Source organism: Tubulanus polymorphus, chromosome 6, assembly GCF_964204645.1.
Source record: "Tubulanus polymorphus chromosome 6, tnTubPoly1.2, whole genome shotgun sequence".
Lineage (NCBI taxonomy): Eukaryota > Metazoa > Nemertea > Palaeonemertea > Tubulaniformes > Tubulanidae > Tubulanus > Tubulanus polymorphus.
In genome coordinates this window covers 19,766,862-19,783,513 of record NC_134030.1, presented here as the reverse complement: position 1 = coordinate 19,783,513, position 16,652 = coordinate 19,766,862, and the positions used below count along the sequence as shown (strand labels likewise).

Here is a 16,652-nt window from a genome sequence, read left to right as displayed (position 1 = left end):
CCGTTCTTGAAGAGCCTAGGACTCTAGGACGCCCGCTTGGCCCGACGGCCGTTTTCTAAGTCTCGATTATTCCCTAGTATGCCTGTCCAGAGACATTCTAGGGAATAGAAAGGTCATTACCGAAAACCAGAAATTGTCGATGCCAGCAAATTTATAATTTGCATTCGGGGAACCACACAAATTCCTTTTTGAATCAGATATCGGGTATCGTTACAGCAATACCGGGTGTGGAACTGAATCGATTGAAAATGTTCCGTTTGAAAATAATTAGAAAAAGTCGTTTTTGTCCCACAATTCATTTTTCAACTCGCAACTTATATACATATCCTTTTATCGAAAATAATTTTGGAAAACACGTGTTCAAAAATCTCGGATCTATTGTACACGAATCAATTACGGTAGAACATGGACGTATGAACTAGTTTATACGTCCATTGGTAGAACTAATTTGATTTATTCGGATGACTGTAGGGACTGTCCGGATTTCTTCGAATCAACACAATCTGAATTATGAATAATAGTTTACCAACCCGGTTCTAGGTTAAATGGACCGAATATTTCATCCGAATTTGGTTAAAATCCGGAGAATCTGAATTAAATGAGTTCTACTATGGAAACAAATCTTTTAGATATTCAATTCATTTAGGAATTTAACCAAATCGAACCCAAATGATTGAGCAAAATAGTAGCACCCTAGGCCACCTTCGGTTATCTGAGTTAGTCGACTATAGTCGAACTAAACGAAACCGAATGTCCGTTAGTCGGAACTATATTCCGGAAATAGTTCAAAAATCAAGCGCATTCGGTTATTAGTCCCGACCACTAGCCGACTAGATACGAAAACCCAATTTGGCCCTATGTATAGTCCCACCAGTAGTTACTTGCTGCATTGAATATGGAGCCCGCTATGCGAGGAACTTCGCTTCGGACAAGGAATCAGATTCAGGATCTCCACATGGTCATTCCTGGATATAAGGAGTTTTGAAGGAGAAATTTCAAATTTCGTGGAAGCGTCTGCATCACATATCCCTATTGCTGTATACTCATCTTAAATCGGTCCTGTTTATCTTTGGTAAAACGGTAATTCGGTTATTTGGTAAACAAATATTTATCCCTTAACTCTACCTAAACTTGGTATTCGATACCCGCTTAAAATTGGGCAACATTAAGATCCTGGTTCCAACTTTACCGATTTAGGCGTAGGCCAATGTTTAACTTCTTAAGTATCTAATTGCCTGCGTTCCTTGGTATGAGTTTTTGAGTAGTTTCTGACATTTTGCTCAAATAATTAAAGTGGTTTCAAGCACATTTAAAAGCATTTACCGTTTAGATGGAGTGGAATCAAGAAGTTGTATAGGGAGCATGCGATTGTAAAAATGTTAAAACCATGGATACCAGAACGCGCGCCCAATCGTGCATGCAACACGCTGTTATTCCGCGATAAACATCAAGAAATATATGTTACCTTTTACTTGAAGAAACGTTTTCGTTATCGTATTATATAACCAACACTCAGCTTGCCTTCCCCGTATCATCCAATTAGTTATATAACTCGGATGAGGCCTGTTCAAACCATCCTTTGCCAATTCAAACTCGCGTTGTTTTGTTATTACGATGATCAAATTCCGTAAGTGTAGATCAGCCAGCGGCCCTTAAACCACGCAATACAACAAGAACTATTCAGGTACCCACTCCCATCGATAAAAACCACTATCAAACAGAGACGTACACGCTCCCGAGAGTCGAAATGGAAATAGACAAAATGTCAAATTATCAACATCTTGAATAGAGTCGACCCTACGACCTAGTCGATGCGAGAATTGAAAAGGCCTTTTGTTGGAAATAATACATTTGCACAATGAGAAACGTGAAACGGCGATACTCGGAAAAAGGCGCTCTGTCAATTTAGACAACCGGATATGACACTAGCGAGAGGCTTTAAAAGAGTCAACGAAGGGTCCTAGAGTTTTTGAGGACTTTGATAATTATCGATTCCCCAAGGTGTATAGAAAAAAAAGCATTCGGCTTTATTCCCCCTGACCCTTCTCGGGTCAAACACGGTTTTATAGCGCATTATTGAACGATCAACTGGTTTGGAGCGAGTTTTGGGTCGAAATGTTTCAGAGGAATCAAAAGTTGTTAGACCGAATATTGAAAGCACTTTTCTTATTTTCGTGTGAATCAGACAATTTTATTTCATACACAAATGAAATACTAATTGAAAAACAGAAAAAAAAACTATCATACATGTATATATTAACGTAAAAATATTTTTGTAACGTGTCTTTTAACTTTAAAAAATCTGCAAAATCTGGCTTATACATTTCTGATGCCTTAGTTTTTACAAGTTTGGACGGAAATATAACACTCTTCAACTTCGACGTTTCTATTTACTGGCGGATCAGAAAATATATTTCATACGCAATATCCAACATCATAAGTGAAAAGCACAATCTTTGCAAACATAACATAATCCTCCCATAAAGTGTGGCTTTTGCTGGGGTTTCATTTGGTATAGAGTTCTACCCCGTGTTCGATTTTGTAAGGCATGAGGTTTTTTACTCTATGATAATCAAAAATAACTTAAACACCACGTTTAACAACTGAAGATCTTAATAAAAATTCTGGATTAAGAGTTAGGTTAAACCTACACAACTGTGGAACTTGGTCCAGTGTCAAATTTACCAAGTGGGACTTGATTCAGAGTTGAATTAACCTAGCACAAGTCTAGAACTGAGTCCGGAGTCAAATTAAACCAACATAACCGTGGAACTGGATTCAGAGTTAAATCAAACCAACTGACACCACTGTGGAATTTAGAGCCAAAGATAACAAGTAAATCAAAATCGTCTTACCTTTCATAAAGCAAATGAACAATAATAAAAATTCCGTATCAAACGGGCTTTGACGAAAGGGTTTTCCTGGAATTCTATCGGGTTGAACATTTGACGATGCAGGAACGAAACGTCTCGCGTGTTGCCAGTGTTGATGTTGTATATGATTGTGACTGGACCGTCCCGAAGCGTCGGCGTTTTAACTCTGAGCCCATCCGCCCGATACGTGTGTGTGTGTGTGTGACCTGATTAGGAAGTTTGATCCGTAATCACAGATCGGAATTACCCGGCGCTCGGACCCAGTCGCCCATTGTCCGATTAGAATGTTTGCCTTGCGTGAATTGAAAGTTATGTGTTTGAGGCGAGAAAACGATTAAGATCAATATCTGACCCCCGACAAACGTTTTATTAGGAAGATTGATGCATTAATGGAGTTAATTAGGAATGTAATGACCTAATTAGTTCGCGCCCGGGGGCAAACATCTAATTCTGAATGGATAGCGCGCAGACAAATCTAAGGTCATCGCCATTGTTTGGATAGCGATGTTTTTCAGAAAATATGAATTCCATTATTTTAGTAGAGTACGTGCACCTAACCCCGATCAGGCTGGATGGAAAATTGTTTACACGAAACGGAACCAAAATATCCATTTTATGTATAAAGTGAGAATTCCGCAATATGATAACCGAAAGAAAAAGTCCAAAAAAGTTTTCTGCGTTAGTAGTTTAATCGAAGCGTTTTGACTATATTTTAATAGTCCACTTCAGGAATACTGAAAACATTTTCGGACTTTGTCTTTCTCGCGCTATCATTGTGGAATTCTCGCTATCGTCACAACTCTAATAGTGTTTTATCTATGGTCAATCGAGTACTTTAAAACACAAATTATCTAAAATTCAGAATTGAAAATGAAGTAAGTTTTGTCAGCACACTTTCAAAACTGATTGTCCACACTTCAAATGCATTCAGAACTTCACCTGGGACATTTTTGATTGAAAATGAACTACAAACACCAGACATTAGACATCTATATCAGCACACTTTCAAAAAACTGATCGTCCACACTTCACATGTGTTCAGTACTTCATCTGAGACATTTTTAATTGAAAATGAACTACAAACACCAGACATTAGACATTTATCAGCACACTTTCACAAAAACTGATGTTCTGGCTCCCCTGGGTTAAAAAGACATATTCAATTATCAAGGATAAACTACAAAAAGCAGACATTTGACAAAAATATTTTTATCAGCACTTGAATTGATCCTAGGCTTCCGTAATGCCCTGTTGTAGATTGACACTGTTGCTGTTTTTATGAAGTTGGTTCTTTAGGGAAATCTAATCAGATTATCTACATAACGCGTATGAGATAAGTAAATCCAAAACGATTAACGGATTAAACAGATTATAAGATTAATAGTTATCGTTGACGAATACATATATTCTATATGTTCCTCAGTTTTCTTTGGTAAAGAAAGATTATCAGTTAATCCAGTCTTATAGTATCCATGGTTATAGACCCGATAAGAAGAAAGCCACCTTAGGAAAAGTGAATTATATAAAAACAGTTCGCAACATGAAAACAAAATGATCACAGTTCAAATTGAAACCAGGGCCGGTTGCATAGCCATAGCTCAGACTTAAGACCTCTTAAGTCTTAAGTTTTGGACTTATGCCACGACTGCAACAGAGGGCCGTAAAGCAGGGGTCTATCGGGAGGGGCAATTTTGGAAAAGAGCCCTTCTTGAAAATATTACTGTTCTATCAATATAAAATGAAATATAGAACCCTTCACTTGGACCGAGATTCTCGTTATTGGCAGTTATTGTTAGGGCCTATAAGTAGAATCGCTATATCGGCTTTTCTTTGCATAGGTAAGTGCCCTGTTTCGGGTCTCTGCCCCCCCCCCCCCCCACAAAAAATAATTCAAATGCTGTACGGCCCTGGAAACAAAGAAAGTCTAGAACGTGTTTCACCGGTGCGTCATCTGGTGGGATAGTTGATGGCACTATAGCTGGTGGAAGCTCGTTAAAAGTCGACCTAACAATACATATCTAAATGCGAAGTGCGCGAGCATACAATATTTCTGATAAAATACGTATCACAGTCAATTTTGATTGAATTTGAAAACACTTTTACAAAATTTACAAAATCTGCTGAAAATTCTATTTTGAAAACGTAGCACATATAAAAAGCGGTTACGATGTATAGACCGACGCCTTAACCTTGGAGTAATCAGTCTGATTACTCCAAGCCTTAACAAACCACAATTATTGATGTTACATCCTTTTGCTCACATACGTAATTTTACATAAACTGTTACTTCATATAAATTGCAAAAATAACAATCTATTCGACTCAGTTCCATAGTCGAGACCTAAGTCCAAAATTGGTCTTAAATCTTAGATCTGGTCTTAAGTTGTTAGATTGGCAATAGAACTAAGTTGGTTTTAGACAGGTCTCAAGTCTAAGCCATGACTCCGGAACCGGGTTTAGGAAAAGGGAAATATCTTCTTTTTTTTGTTTAAAAAGGCTATTGAATAATTTGGATAAAACCGTGGCCAACACTATTTCACTGAGTCGATACCGAGAACCAATTCGAGTATCAAGTAAACATGTTGGTTTTGCCTTGGAGCTACGAGCATTGAGATGATTGCTCGTAGCCTGGAGTAATCATTTGACTACCCCGAGGTTTTAGCCATCCAATATGGCGTCTACGCCTTAAAAATCAGAACACACCTGCAAGATCGATAGGCGCTACAACACAATGCGTATAAAACAATAACTAAATGCAGAACTTTTAAGCCGATAGACGGCGCTACGACCTATATCTATAGTAGGTTGTCGTTCGGATCGATGTTAACGGATTTTTTCAGACCGCAACTACAAGCGAAACGCGCTACGTTGCCGCCATATTGGTTTACGCAGTGCTGACAGGCGGCGCCACTGAATACGGGATTACCGTCGCTGGCGCGTCGACAGGAAGCGAATGGCTGGGCGTTGACGCTGGAAGCAGAAAAAAAAAACAAATAATTCCAAGTTGTTATGCTCTTTCTAATCCATAGATCATCTGATCATAGATCACCAAGTCCCTGATAGTTTCTATTTGGATATAAATACTCTAGGGCATCACCGGGTAGCAGGGGCGCCCCCTGAAATTTAGGAATCGATTGCCGTTTATGCAAACATCATTGTTACATCCATTCAATGTAGAATCCTGCATGTGCGACTGACAAGGATTTTGCTATAGGCCTTTACAGAGTATTTGACAGGTAACTGCCCGTTTCGCGGGTTTACGCTGCCTCGGATATTGACAATTTACAACCTGACTTTTTTTGCTGAAGCAAATTTTTTTAACTTACTCAATTTGTGTCGGTTTCGTTCGAGTTGAAAACAGCCTAGAGCCCGGGTTGCTGCCGATCGATGTCTTTCTCGTTCTGGTCGGGTAGAGACCGGTCCTAGTAGGCTGCGCAGCGCCATCTATTTAATAGAATAAGGGCAAGAAACACCGTCAATTTCCTGACAACGATCTATCACTTTTTTGAATTCGAAAAGAACTTATTTCGGCTTTGACGTTAAACCGACTGCCAGTAACGCCATCTGGAAGCGGAAGCACTTGTCCAGCCGTACTCTTCATCGGCGGGAACGCAATTAAACACCTTTCACATAAGGAAAGCTAAGAGACTCTGATATGTTTACTAAAGGTTAATAGTCTCTCGTATTAGAAGCGAATGTTCACCGCTACTGGCCGCTATAGCCTTATAGTAGTATATTTGATTATCAAGCGAATACGTTGCCACTAACAAACATTTAATATCTTCAGATAAATATTCGCGTTATATGCTACCGGTTTAATAGCTCGAATAGTAGACAAGAACATTTCGAAAAGCTTTTTAGTGGCTCAGCGGGATCAGTTGGGATGCTGTTGCATTCGCTAAGGGCAATGCGATGATTGCTCGTAGCTCACAGTAACGAGCGGGTTCGAGTCCTGTTGGCTGCTTACAGCTAGTGTACGGGTAACAACTTCAAAGACCGCGCGGTCCAGTCGTGAAGTTGAATGAACACTACGATTATAGGGCAAGAACCTATAAACTAGGAGTTATAAGTCTGATAACTCTACAAGTTCCCGGGAAACCAAGATCTGAACGACATAAAGCTAAACACAAATATACACTGCGGATAACACATTCGCGAGAAGAACTTATGTCTAAACAATCCTCGTAGGCTCGGGGCTTCGGGTTAATGGTGTATTCTCATTTACTTCTGAAGGTCTAGTCTAAACAAAACTCTTCTAAGTTCAACCCAAAAATTCCTCCAAACGGCCTATAAATAGTTTTATAAGAATCGAAGTTCTGGCTAAAGATTTTTTACGTGAACCCTCAAACCGCATTTAGTTCGGGGCTGGTCATGTGTTATACATTATGAGGGCCTAACTATCTCGAAATTGAACGCTGGTCCACTCTTGTATTCTTGTTGAAAAGTTACCGTTTAAGCCAAGGATTAGTTCCTCGTTAAAAATATATTATCACTATACATGTACCTAAGTTAACGTAGATATTCATAATAAATAAAGCATTACGGGGAGCGAGCCACAGCCGTTAACACAGCAGTGCCTGGTTTTATAGACCCCCCCCCCCACAAAGAGAGAATGTGCCATCATTTCACTAAATCTTAGAAGTCATTGAGAATGAGATGGCCGTCAATAAGCAACTAATCATAGCTTCACTGAATCGTTGAAGTTATTGAGAATGAGAAGGTCGTCATTTGCAAAATAATAGCAACAGATATATGTTTATCGTCAGAGACACTTTGGTACATACAAATATAAGTAATATATAAGTGCATATTACAACTACTCATAATTTGTATATTCAATCATGAATTCTAAAACGTTCGTTCTAGAGTCTATTGTTCAATCTACCGCCGAGATAGTCGGGCCGGTTAAATAGGCCGCCATTGTTTAAGATAACTTTGTAATTACCCCCTCTATACTCTGACTCCATAGTCCTTCTATAGTCGATAAAACCGGGCACGTGCGTATAGAGCGCTGCACACACTCTTACCCATAAAAAACCAACTCGTATTTATCGGCGGAAAAAATATCTCCTCTTCACTTCTATCATTTGTCTCATCGTGATAATGATTAGAATATTCATCACCTGATTGGTTGATGTTATTTGGCGCCTCTGTCGGTCCGTATTCGCTACCGGCGGCGCCATTTTGGCCCTCATCGCCTTCCATGTCGTCGATATTCGGTTGGCTGTTCTTATTGCGGTGATGGCGGCTTTTAGCGGAACCCGGTTTAGGTATGGTTTTAGCGTACTGGAATTGAAAAATAATGATTGAAATTTTGATCAAATTCGATTAAGATTTCAGGCCCGTAGCCACAATTCTTCAAGGGTGAACGAAACCGACTATGAATAGCGAGTGGCTTCGAGTTACTTTGAGCTTAGTAGTTTATTCAACGTATCGACTATGTCCTAATAGTCATCTTCAGGAATTATTCCTGAAGATGACTATTAGGATATAGTCGAAACTATCTCGAAGTTACATTTTCGGACTTTTTATTATCATTGTGGGATTCTCTCTACATCGCGTCAACACGGATTTAGTGTTCTATCAATCGTGATAAGTGAGACTGTCCGTGTATTTCAATTGAAGAAAATACCTACAACCATTAGGGGAAATTATGAGAGTATTTCACGTTTCAACTCAACGATGACACTATCTATCTCATTTTTGAATGGCTAACAGAATTGAAAAGAAACGAACGCAACTACCCCCTAAGTATTTCTTCATAATATATTTTTTTTCGATATTTGAGACATTGTACGCAGAGGCTGCGAGAGGTGAATTGCGTGTGGAATTACCTCTCTGGCCGTGTAGTTCTTACTGCAGTAATCACGAGCCTCGGCGGTTTTACCGAGCGGGTTCATCGGGCGACCGTTCTCTTTCATTTTGCGTTGACAGAACTGGATGTGTTTACCGGCGACTTTAACGTTGAATTTGCGGTAGCAGTACTGACACATGATCAAATCTATTGGAACAAACAATTAAATACGACGACAATGAATTAACGGGTATAATCCACGAAAAATGACGAAGTGCCCATTCAGATTTTAAATCCTTATATTCTGATAAAATATCACCACCAGCTATAGTGCCATCAACTATCCCACCAGATGGATAGAAATGTTTACAGTGCAACATTCGTTCTAGACTTTCTTTGTTTCCAGGGCCGTACAGCATTTGAATTATATGTTTTTTTAAGGGGGGGAGGGCAGAAACCCGAAACAGTGCACTTACCTATGCAAAGAAAAACCGATATAGCGATTCTAATTATAGGCCCTAACAATAACTTTTGAATTTTAAATCCTTGAATTCTGATAAAATGTCTTATGTCTGGTGTTTTGAGTTCATTCCCAATTAAAAATGTACCAGGTGATGTACTGGACACCTGTGAAGTGTGAAGTTTTTGAAAGTATCTAATAAAGTGTCTCATGTCTGGTGTTTGCAGTTCACAAGAAGTCATGAACATAAATCTGAATACTAAAGCTTAAAGCAGTTTATAAATCTGTTGAACGACTAAACATTTGTAAAATGCTGTAAGTATCGAATGCCAAGAGGGTGTAGACAACAGAACGCTACATGCATTAAGTGAAATACCGAATTACCTGAGTTCAATGAACTAGTTGAGAATGTTTGAGACGGATTGTTGTTGGCGTTTGCGGATTTTCTGGCATTTTTCTCGTTGTTGTTCGGCGGTGTTTTGCGGCATTGTCGCATCAAATTGATGAAATCTTCGTGTTCCTGGCGTCGAACCCCGGACGACCGTCGCGGCATTTCGAAATCGATCGAGCCGGTGGAAAACCGGCGACAGCGCGGTTCGTGCTTCAACTGGAAGAAAAGACGATCGGTATGACATTCTCATTTCCGGCAAAACAGATAAAGTCATTGAATTTGCTTTATACCAAAAAATAGGGAAAAATCTGTGATTAATTTCAAATAAAACATTTTTTTCAAAAAGATTTTCTCCTTTCATCTTTATTTCTGGGTCCGGTTTTACGAAAACGTTTAACTCAAAATTTGGTGTAAATGCTGTTAATTACTTCATGTTTTTTTAAATGACGGCAACGATTCAAACTTAACAGTTTTAAACTTAAACATTTTCATAAAATCTGGCCCTGCAAGCATTTTTCATATTTTGTAAAACAACCGAGGGTTTTAAATTCAAAAATCGTGCAAACAAACATAGAATGTTAATTAAGTTGATACTAAAATAAAGGGCATAATTTAACGGTATTTCTGTATAAAGGGATTTTTAAATATGCTTTCGCTTTTGTTTCAATTGTCTAGATTTCCATTTTGCACACCGATGCAGAAAGCCCATTATAAGAAACGCTTACCATCATTTCGGATTTCATCTGCCGACCGCAGTACGTACAGGTCATCAGAATCTCCGAATCTTTCCAATCTACGATTATTCAAAGAAAAGATAAGAAAATACTCAAAGACCTATTTTAAGAACAACAGTTTCACAGACCAAAAAAGTTCCTTATAAATTTTCAGACTCCCGGATCCAAATATTAGCAAACGAGCCAAAGAATATATAAGTCTTTTTTCTATTTAGCGTTTGCCGCATCCTCGCTTGCCAGGGGTCCGCTATCACTCCCGAACTCGCTTCCACCAGCCCCCTGGCCTCACGAAGCGTGATTTCATTACTGGCGCTGTTGCGCATGACGTCATATATCGATTTGCGAAATACTTCCTGGTTCAGTAAAACGTTCGCTGATTGGTCTATTTAACGGGAAAACCAACAGAAGCCTAAAGTCGTTTGTTACAACCACTGTGATTGGTACGACCGGATTCTGGTCGGCTAGTAACGACTCCAACGACTCGTGAGGTCAAGGGGTTCGGCGAACAGCTTTAGCGTAGTGGGTTCGAATCCCGTGACGGGTGAATATACGTTTGTCGCAGTAGTTTGGCCTACTGCGCATTCGCGACACCTGGTGGAATCCTCTATTGCCGTTGTAGTTGTTGTCCTCCTGTACACTAGCGTCACCTGGTGGATTAACCACCACCAAACCATTGCCTATACCATATTAGTATCAACCATGCTATTTTATATATTTACCCAGATCTTCTCCGGTGTCGAAGAAAGGTCTGCTCCAGTCGTACCAGATCGACTCCCCGCCGTTGTGCTGAGCGAACTGGTCGGCTTTCTGTTGGTTCGATTCCCTCCTCTCCCGCTCGACGCGATCCACGTCCGGTTCGTCGTCCGAATAGTCGTCGAACGAGAACCCGGGCAAATCAGCTCCGGGACTGAACGCGAAACCCTGTTTACCGTCCATGAAAAACCGAAACCCGAAATTGAACTCGAAACCGCCGTTTGTATCGCTACCGGGGGGTAATCCAGTTTCTTCGTCTTCCCATAGAGGGCGTCCCGTGTACGACGGTTTGTTAAAGCTGTAACGCCGCTTCCAGGGAGAATCACCCGCAGCACTTTTCGATTTATTTTTCTGGTTAGTTTTAATCTCTTCGTCCGGCGACGAATCGTTCGCGTTCTCCTCGTAGGAAAACGTGAATTTCGCGTTATTCTTCTCGAACGCGTACGAAAACCGGCGTCGGTTTTTTCCGCCATTTTTTCGGTCGGTCGATTTGGATTTCGGCGGTTTTTTCCCGTCGGCCGGGCCGGAACCCGTCCGCTCGCCACCCCGTGCGGAACCAGTCCGCTGCGTCGATGACGCAAAGTTCGCGAACGACGACGTGCGATACCGGCCATTTTTCGAATCACCCGATTTATTAGTACTCCTCTCACCCGCCTGGTGGCGCTCCTTCTCCCGATCGAAATCCCAATTATATACGTCTCGACGTTCTTTACATTTCAGCACCTCATAAGCGCCACCTATTTGTTTGAATCGTTCCTCGGCGTCCGGCGCGTCGTTTTTATCCGGGTGATAGACCCTGGCCAATTGACGATACGCTTTCTTGATCTCTTCCTCGGAGGCGCCCTTTTGTATTCCCAGGGTTTTATAATGGTCCTTCATGACGGTCATTCTGCGGTTATTATCACGAAAACAACTACACGTTTTATAATACCGTATTACACGTAATTCTGTGAGCTGAAATGTAATGAAAAGATTGGGTTTAAAAATGTATATGAAATAACGGATTGTTTTCCGTATGGCGGTTTTTACTCTCACGAGCAATGGACATATTGAAAACATATTGTAAATCTTTAGGATAAAAGCTTACGTGATTGTTTCAATACGCAGCTTACATAGTATACCCCGGGGCCTAGTTTTATAGACTGGTATAGCCTTAACCGGGGGCTAACTCAATTCATTTTCAATTCATTTGACTAATCTGAAACCAGACCCCGGTCAAAATAATTGGCCATCACTGGGATCGATTTCAATTCCGATTTATAGCCTCCTTAAAGTGTAATAGATGAAATAAGGTTCGATAATTTCATTAGTCTTCTATCATCCCCATGGTGGTTGAGAGAACAAAATTTTGTTTACAAATATACATTTACATATATTCAAGAGAAAAAAAACATACTAGGTTATATACAATGTAAATACAAATATGTATTTCGTGTGCAATAAACTACACAATTTTTGATACATTTTGGAAAGTATTGTCTAAGTATGTATGAAAGTTTTGTATGTATGTACACCATCTGGTGATGATGCTAACCTATTTTGGTGCGTATTGGGTCTCCCTTGAACGTCATCCACCGCAACGGACACGAACTGGGAGGGGGCTATGACAATATTCAGAAAAGGACAAATCAAAAAACGACAATTGTAGTTAGATGCTCGGGCGAATTAGCTGAGTTTCTTTTCGAACGGATGATGTAACCGTACCTAGAGCAATAAAAAAGCTCGTCGCTCAAGGACATAGCAAACACCGTGATACAACCGTGGCTTCCTCGGGCTACGCGCGTGCGCGTATCTGAAAACACTACACAGCCCTCGATACCATGACAACTACCTCTCCTCCATCAACACTCATACTCCCTATATTCCGAATACTGACAATATTTGAAATACGTTTTAATGTATTCCGTTTTAACTAATTAATACGTCTCGCTCATTGATATATACATCAATTTAGTTAGATTCGCTCTCATCAGCGAATGTAATTGTGAATGTTGATTGAAGTTGTCTAAATGTCTGGCGCAGTTTACTATTACTGTATTGCCGTTGAAAGGTAACCATTGATGAAACGCTCAGAGTCCGTGCTGTGGCGATAAAACCCACAATAAAGCCCAACGCGGGGAAACACGGTAACAGGAAACAGAAATATGTTTCACTGCGTCTCGGTTATGTGTTGGGCTGAAGAATGAAAATGACATATCTTTTTGCAGTTACCAAAAAGTGGCCCGACCGATTAGGAGAAACAAGGTTATAAGTCGAATAGACTAGCTGAAACGGAATGGACTAGGAAACATGAGGTATTTCGGACTTCAGTTTTCATTCTCAGAGTTGGCTTTTCTACAATAAAATTGGAAGGTTTTTTAGTTCATAAAAACTCGCGAAATCAACCTCTCATAAAATAAAGCGCTCATTGCCACAATAGCAGATTTATAGTTCGGTTTATTTCACTCGTGGGAAACGGCGAAATAGGATTCCTGGGAAATCATGCTTTTGAAGTCCGTTTTACAAAGGATCGATTCAGCCACATCAAACAGAACACGTTTTCACGCGTGGCTTGATTTTAAATGACTCGAGCTTTTATCTGTTTTTCTTCCTTTTGATTACGTCAATTTTACCCTGAAATCGCTAGTGAAATATTTGCAACATTTTAATCGGAATAGGTATGACGTTAGGAAGCGTTAGATTCCAATCTTTGTCGATGTCATTTTCAGCGACGTCACGTTAATTGACGTTAGTTAATTCGTTACAATCTGAAATCAAGTATAGCTTGGTATCTGGCCAACATAAAGCAAATAAAATGATAGGTCTATATGGGTATCCTGTAGCAGTCTCAAAGATATTCTATAAAATATAGCTACCCTTTGCCACCTAATCACGATTAGTTACTGATGTGATCTAAATACCCATATATCCAGGCCTTTCTTAAAAGATGTCTGCCACTAGAAATGCCCCTGTGACATCATCAATTTTTGTTTCACATAATCGTATTAGTTATTCATTAGTAGAGCCTTTCCAGACGGCTGCCTCCATTAGTTTCCCGTACGATATCGAATTGATTGTTTACTAGCATTTGATTTTAAGGGGGGGGGGGGCAATATCTAAAGCCTTGTTGCGTGATACGCGACAGTATGAAGCCCTTAAAGGGGAGGGGGGTTTGGACCCTTACCAAAAATAATTCGAAAAAAAGATGATTTTTAGAGCATCAGTGATTTTACAGCAAAACAAATGGCAATAATTTGCCACTGTATGTGTTACTTTCTTGGCCAGGTTTTGAAAATGTTATCTTGACAAAAAAATAAGGGGCTGCTTTAGTCCATTTGGATCCGCCCGTGACAAGTGATGGATGGCCGCCTCCATAAATAACGTACCATAAATGAAAAGTGGTTTGAGAATCTTTGAACTTTCTCGTGAAACACGCCGGAAAGCCGCGGACCAACCGGCCAAACTATCCGATTTTATGATCATTAATTCAATTACTTCGTTTTGAATATAAAATGGTAATCGATTTTTTTGTGCTGTTTTACCTTTCGAATGAATCATCCGACAATGATAAGCACGCTAATCCAACGATTACACGATAACCATATTCCTTAGGAGCAACATACGTACATCCTTCAAGACTGACACAAAACAAATGCGTTCGATCACCTCTGCACGAAGCGGTTTTATGGTTTTATAAATGCAAAGACATTTAAAAGACATTTAATACTGATTTTCTTTCATAGAACGGCACGCTGTGCGCGGTCGCTCCGTAGAACAACGAAAACTTGTTTGACAGTTAAAGAGATCCACTTTTAACCGCTATCTAAACGAATATTCTCCAATCCGAACATAACGTGTCCCGATACCAGTACTGAATATACAGTAGGCTTTCTGTGTAGATTCTATAATGAAAACGGTTATAGCCAAGTCCTGCTCCGCGCGCTGTCGCTACGAAGAATCATAGAAATAATAGATTCATTTCGTGCAGGACATCGCGCCAATATTTTGCCGATTTCTATTTTCGAAAGATTTTTATTTTCGAGTTCGCGTCGGAGGATCCCGATAGACAGATGAGATTATTACGAGGGAGTACTTTTTAGCTTCTATCGTAATGGGCTCGCAAGATTTTTCGTAGGCGAGGAAAACTTTGCTTTCATTACAATCCAGCGTGGAATATTTCGTTCTAAAGCGTTTATTTCGCGGTGTTGGAAAAAAAAATCACGCGGAATAAAACAAACGATAAATGATTCAGATTTTTTTTTAACACCCTCAACCCACTAAGCGCCACGCAGGGAATTATAAGCGAGTTCGATGTTTCTTTTTCCCACTGGGGAGAGTCGAGAGAAGAACCTTCGACCAAGAAACTCTGTTGCCACCAGGGTTTGAACCCTGGATCGGCGAGACCAGTGACCGGCGGCTGCAACTGCAACTCTCCAAATGATTTAGATTTCCACTTCGTAGCATAGGTTTCTTCAGCAAAATTCAGGGCCTGAGTTAATTCAACGAAAATGTTAAGAAAGATGCAAGGGCGAATCCAGCGGTTCAATGAAGTAGCACGCATTGCACTTGTAAAGTTCATTAAAAGGGGGTCGAGGGTCTCCCCAGGAAAATTTTGAAAAATAACTCTTTCTCCTTGTATCTGGGGTATTCAGATAATGTTCTTCTAAAGAATATGTTAATCACATTTTTTCTGACTATATTCCGGAATACGGTGGAATATACCGTAGCTTGGATCCGCCCCTGAAATGAAATGATATTCCTCCTATAAAAGGATTCCACCATAGGCGTTAGAATTCCCGAAAGGAGTGTCGGATTGTCATGTGCAACAGGTTACGATCCTTTCGTTACAGAAATGGCAACCTTTTATGGGAATTTATGGGTTTGTTTGTTTTACGCGTGTGGATCTCGGTTTCCCGACTTCAACCCAATTGAGACATGCCGATATAGCTACGATCCTAATACATCCACTTTTCCGGGATCTATTAAGATCTTAATCGCTTTTTATTGCTACTAAAACAACAGAATTGCTTTATGATGACAGCTATCGGGAGATAAAGCTAGTCAGTAGCCATAATATATCAAGTCATTTTAGATTGCGCGGGGTGTGACAAGTTGGCCAAGTCAGCCAATCACTGATCGTGGTTCTATTCAAACCACAAATTTCTTTAATAAGTTCATAGATTGACCAACACTGACCAATTCAAACTTCTCGAATACGAGAACGATATACCGCGTTTTGTGTCAGACTAAAGTGATTCACCATTGCAAATTTATGAATTGTCCATCAATGACCACCACTTACCAATTCAAACTTCTCGAATATGAGAAAGAGTCACCACAAGCGATAAAAGTAATATTATTTATTCGAAGAAAACTCATGGTAGAAGGTGGGCTTCATTTGAATTAACCTTTGATTGTTGCTAAAAACTTCATGAAACGATTGAAAGGTTTTAACGTGAATCACATACAACAATTATAGAAAATGCCAGATCACGTGCTTAAGGAATTACGTAATGTAGTGGACGTATAAACTATAAACTAGGACAATTTACTAATGTTCATATATCCTCATTTATCAAACTCTACTCTATTTTTACGATAGGACCTTAATTAAATCGCTATCACATGAACCACTGAATTCTACACAACGGTGAAAAAGTTGCCATAA

The 16,652-nt window shown here is 39.9% G+C and overlaps 1 protein-coding gene across 2 annotated transcripts; it reads right to left on the bottom strand.

The window, feature by feature from the left end:
* Positions 1-2,281: 2,281 nt before the first annotated feature.
* On the bottom strand, positions 2,282-14,656 carry LOC141907003 (uncharacterized). 2 transcript variants are annotated; one of them, XM_074796531.1, is made up of 8 exons: positions 14,527-14,656; positions 10,972-11,959; positions 10,244-10,311; positions 9,512-9,734; positions 8,708-8,874; positions 7,901-8,159; positions 6,200-6,317; positions 2,282-5,843 (listed from the first exon to the last, which is right to left on the bottom strand). In XM_074796531.1, exons 2-8 carry the CDS (start codon positions 11,891-11,893, stop codon positions 5,669-5,671), a joined length of 1,932 nt encoding a protein of 643 aa, XP_074652632.1. In that variant the 5' UTR covers positions 11,894-11,959; positions 14,527-14,656; the 3' UTR covers positions 2,282-5,668. The 2 variants fall into 2 exon arrangements, with proteins under 2 accessions (XP_074652632.1, XP_074652634.1); XM_074796533.1 differs by having other exon boundaries at positions 7,997-8,159.
* Positions 14,657-16,652: the final 1,996 nt, after the last annotated feature.

What these genes read in the sequence shown, in the direction of transcription:
- LOC141907003 (XM_074796531.1), bottom strand. Translation starts at nt 11,893, where the DNA reads ATGACCGTCATGAAGGACCATTATAAAACCCTGGGAATACAAAAGGGC. An exon ending in AGATGAAATCCGAAATGATG is followed by an intron (nt 9,735 to 10,243) that starts GTAAGCGTTTCT and finishes CTTTTCTTCCAG; the next exon opens with TTGAAGCACGAACCGCGCTG. An exon ending in ACGAAACCGACACAAATTGA is followed by an intron (nt 5,844 to 6,199) that starts GTAAGTTAAAAA and finishes TTCTGCTTCCAG; the next exon opens with CGTCAACGCCCAGCCATTCG.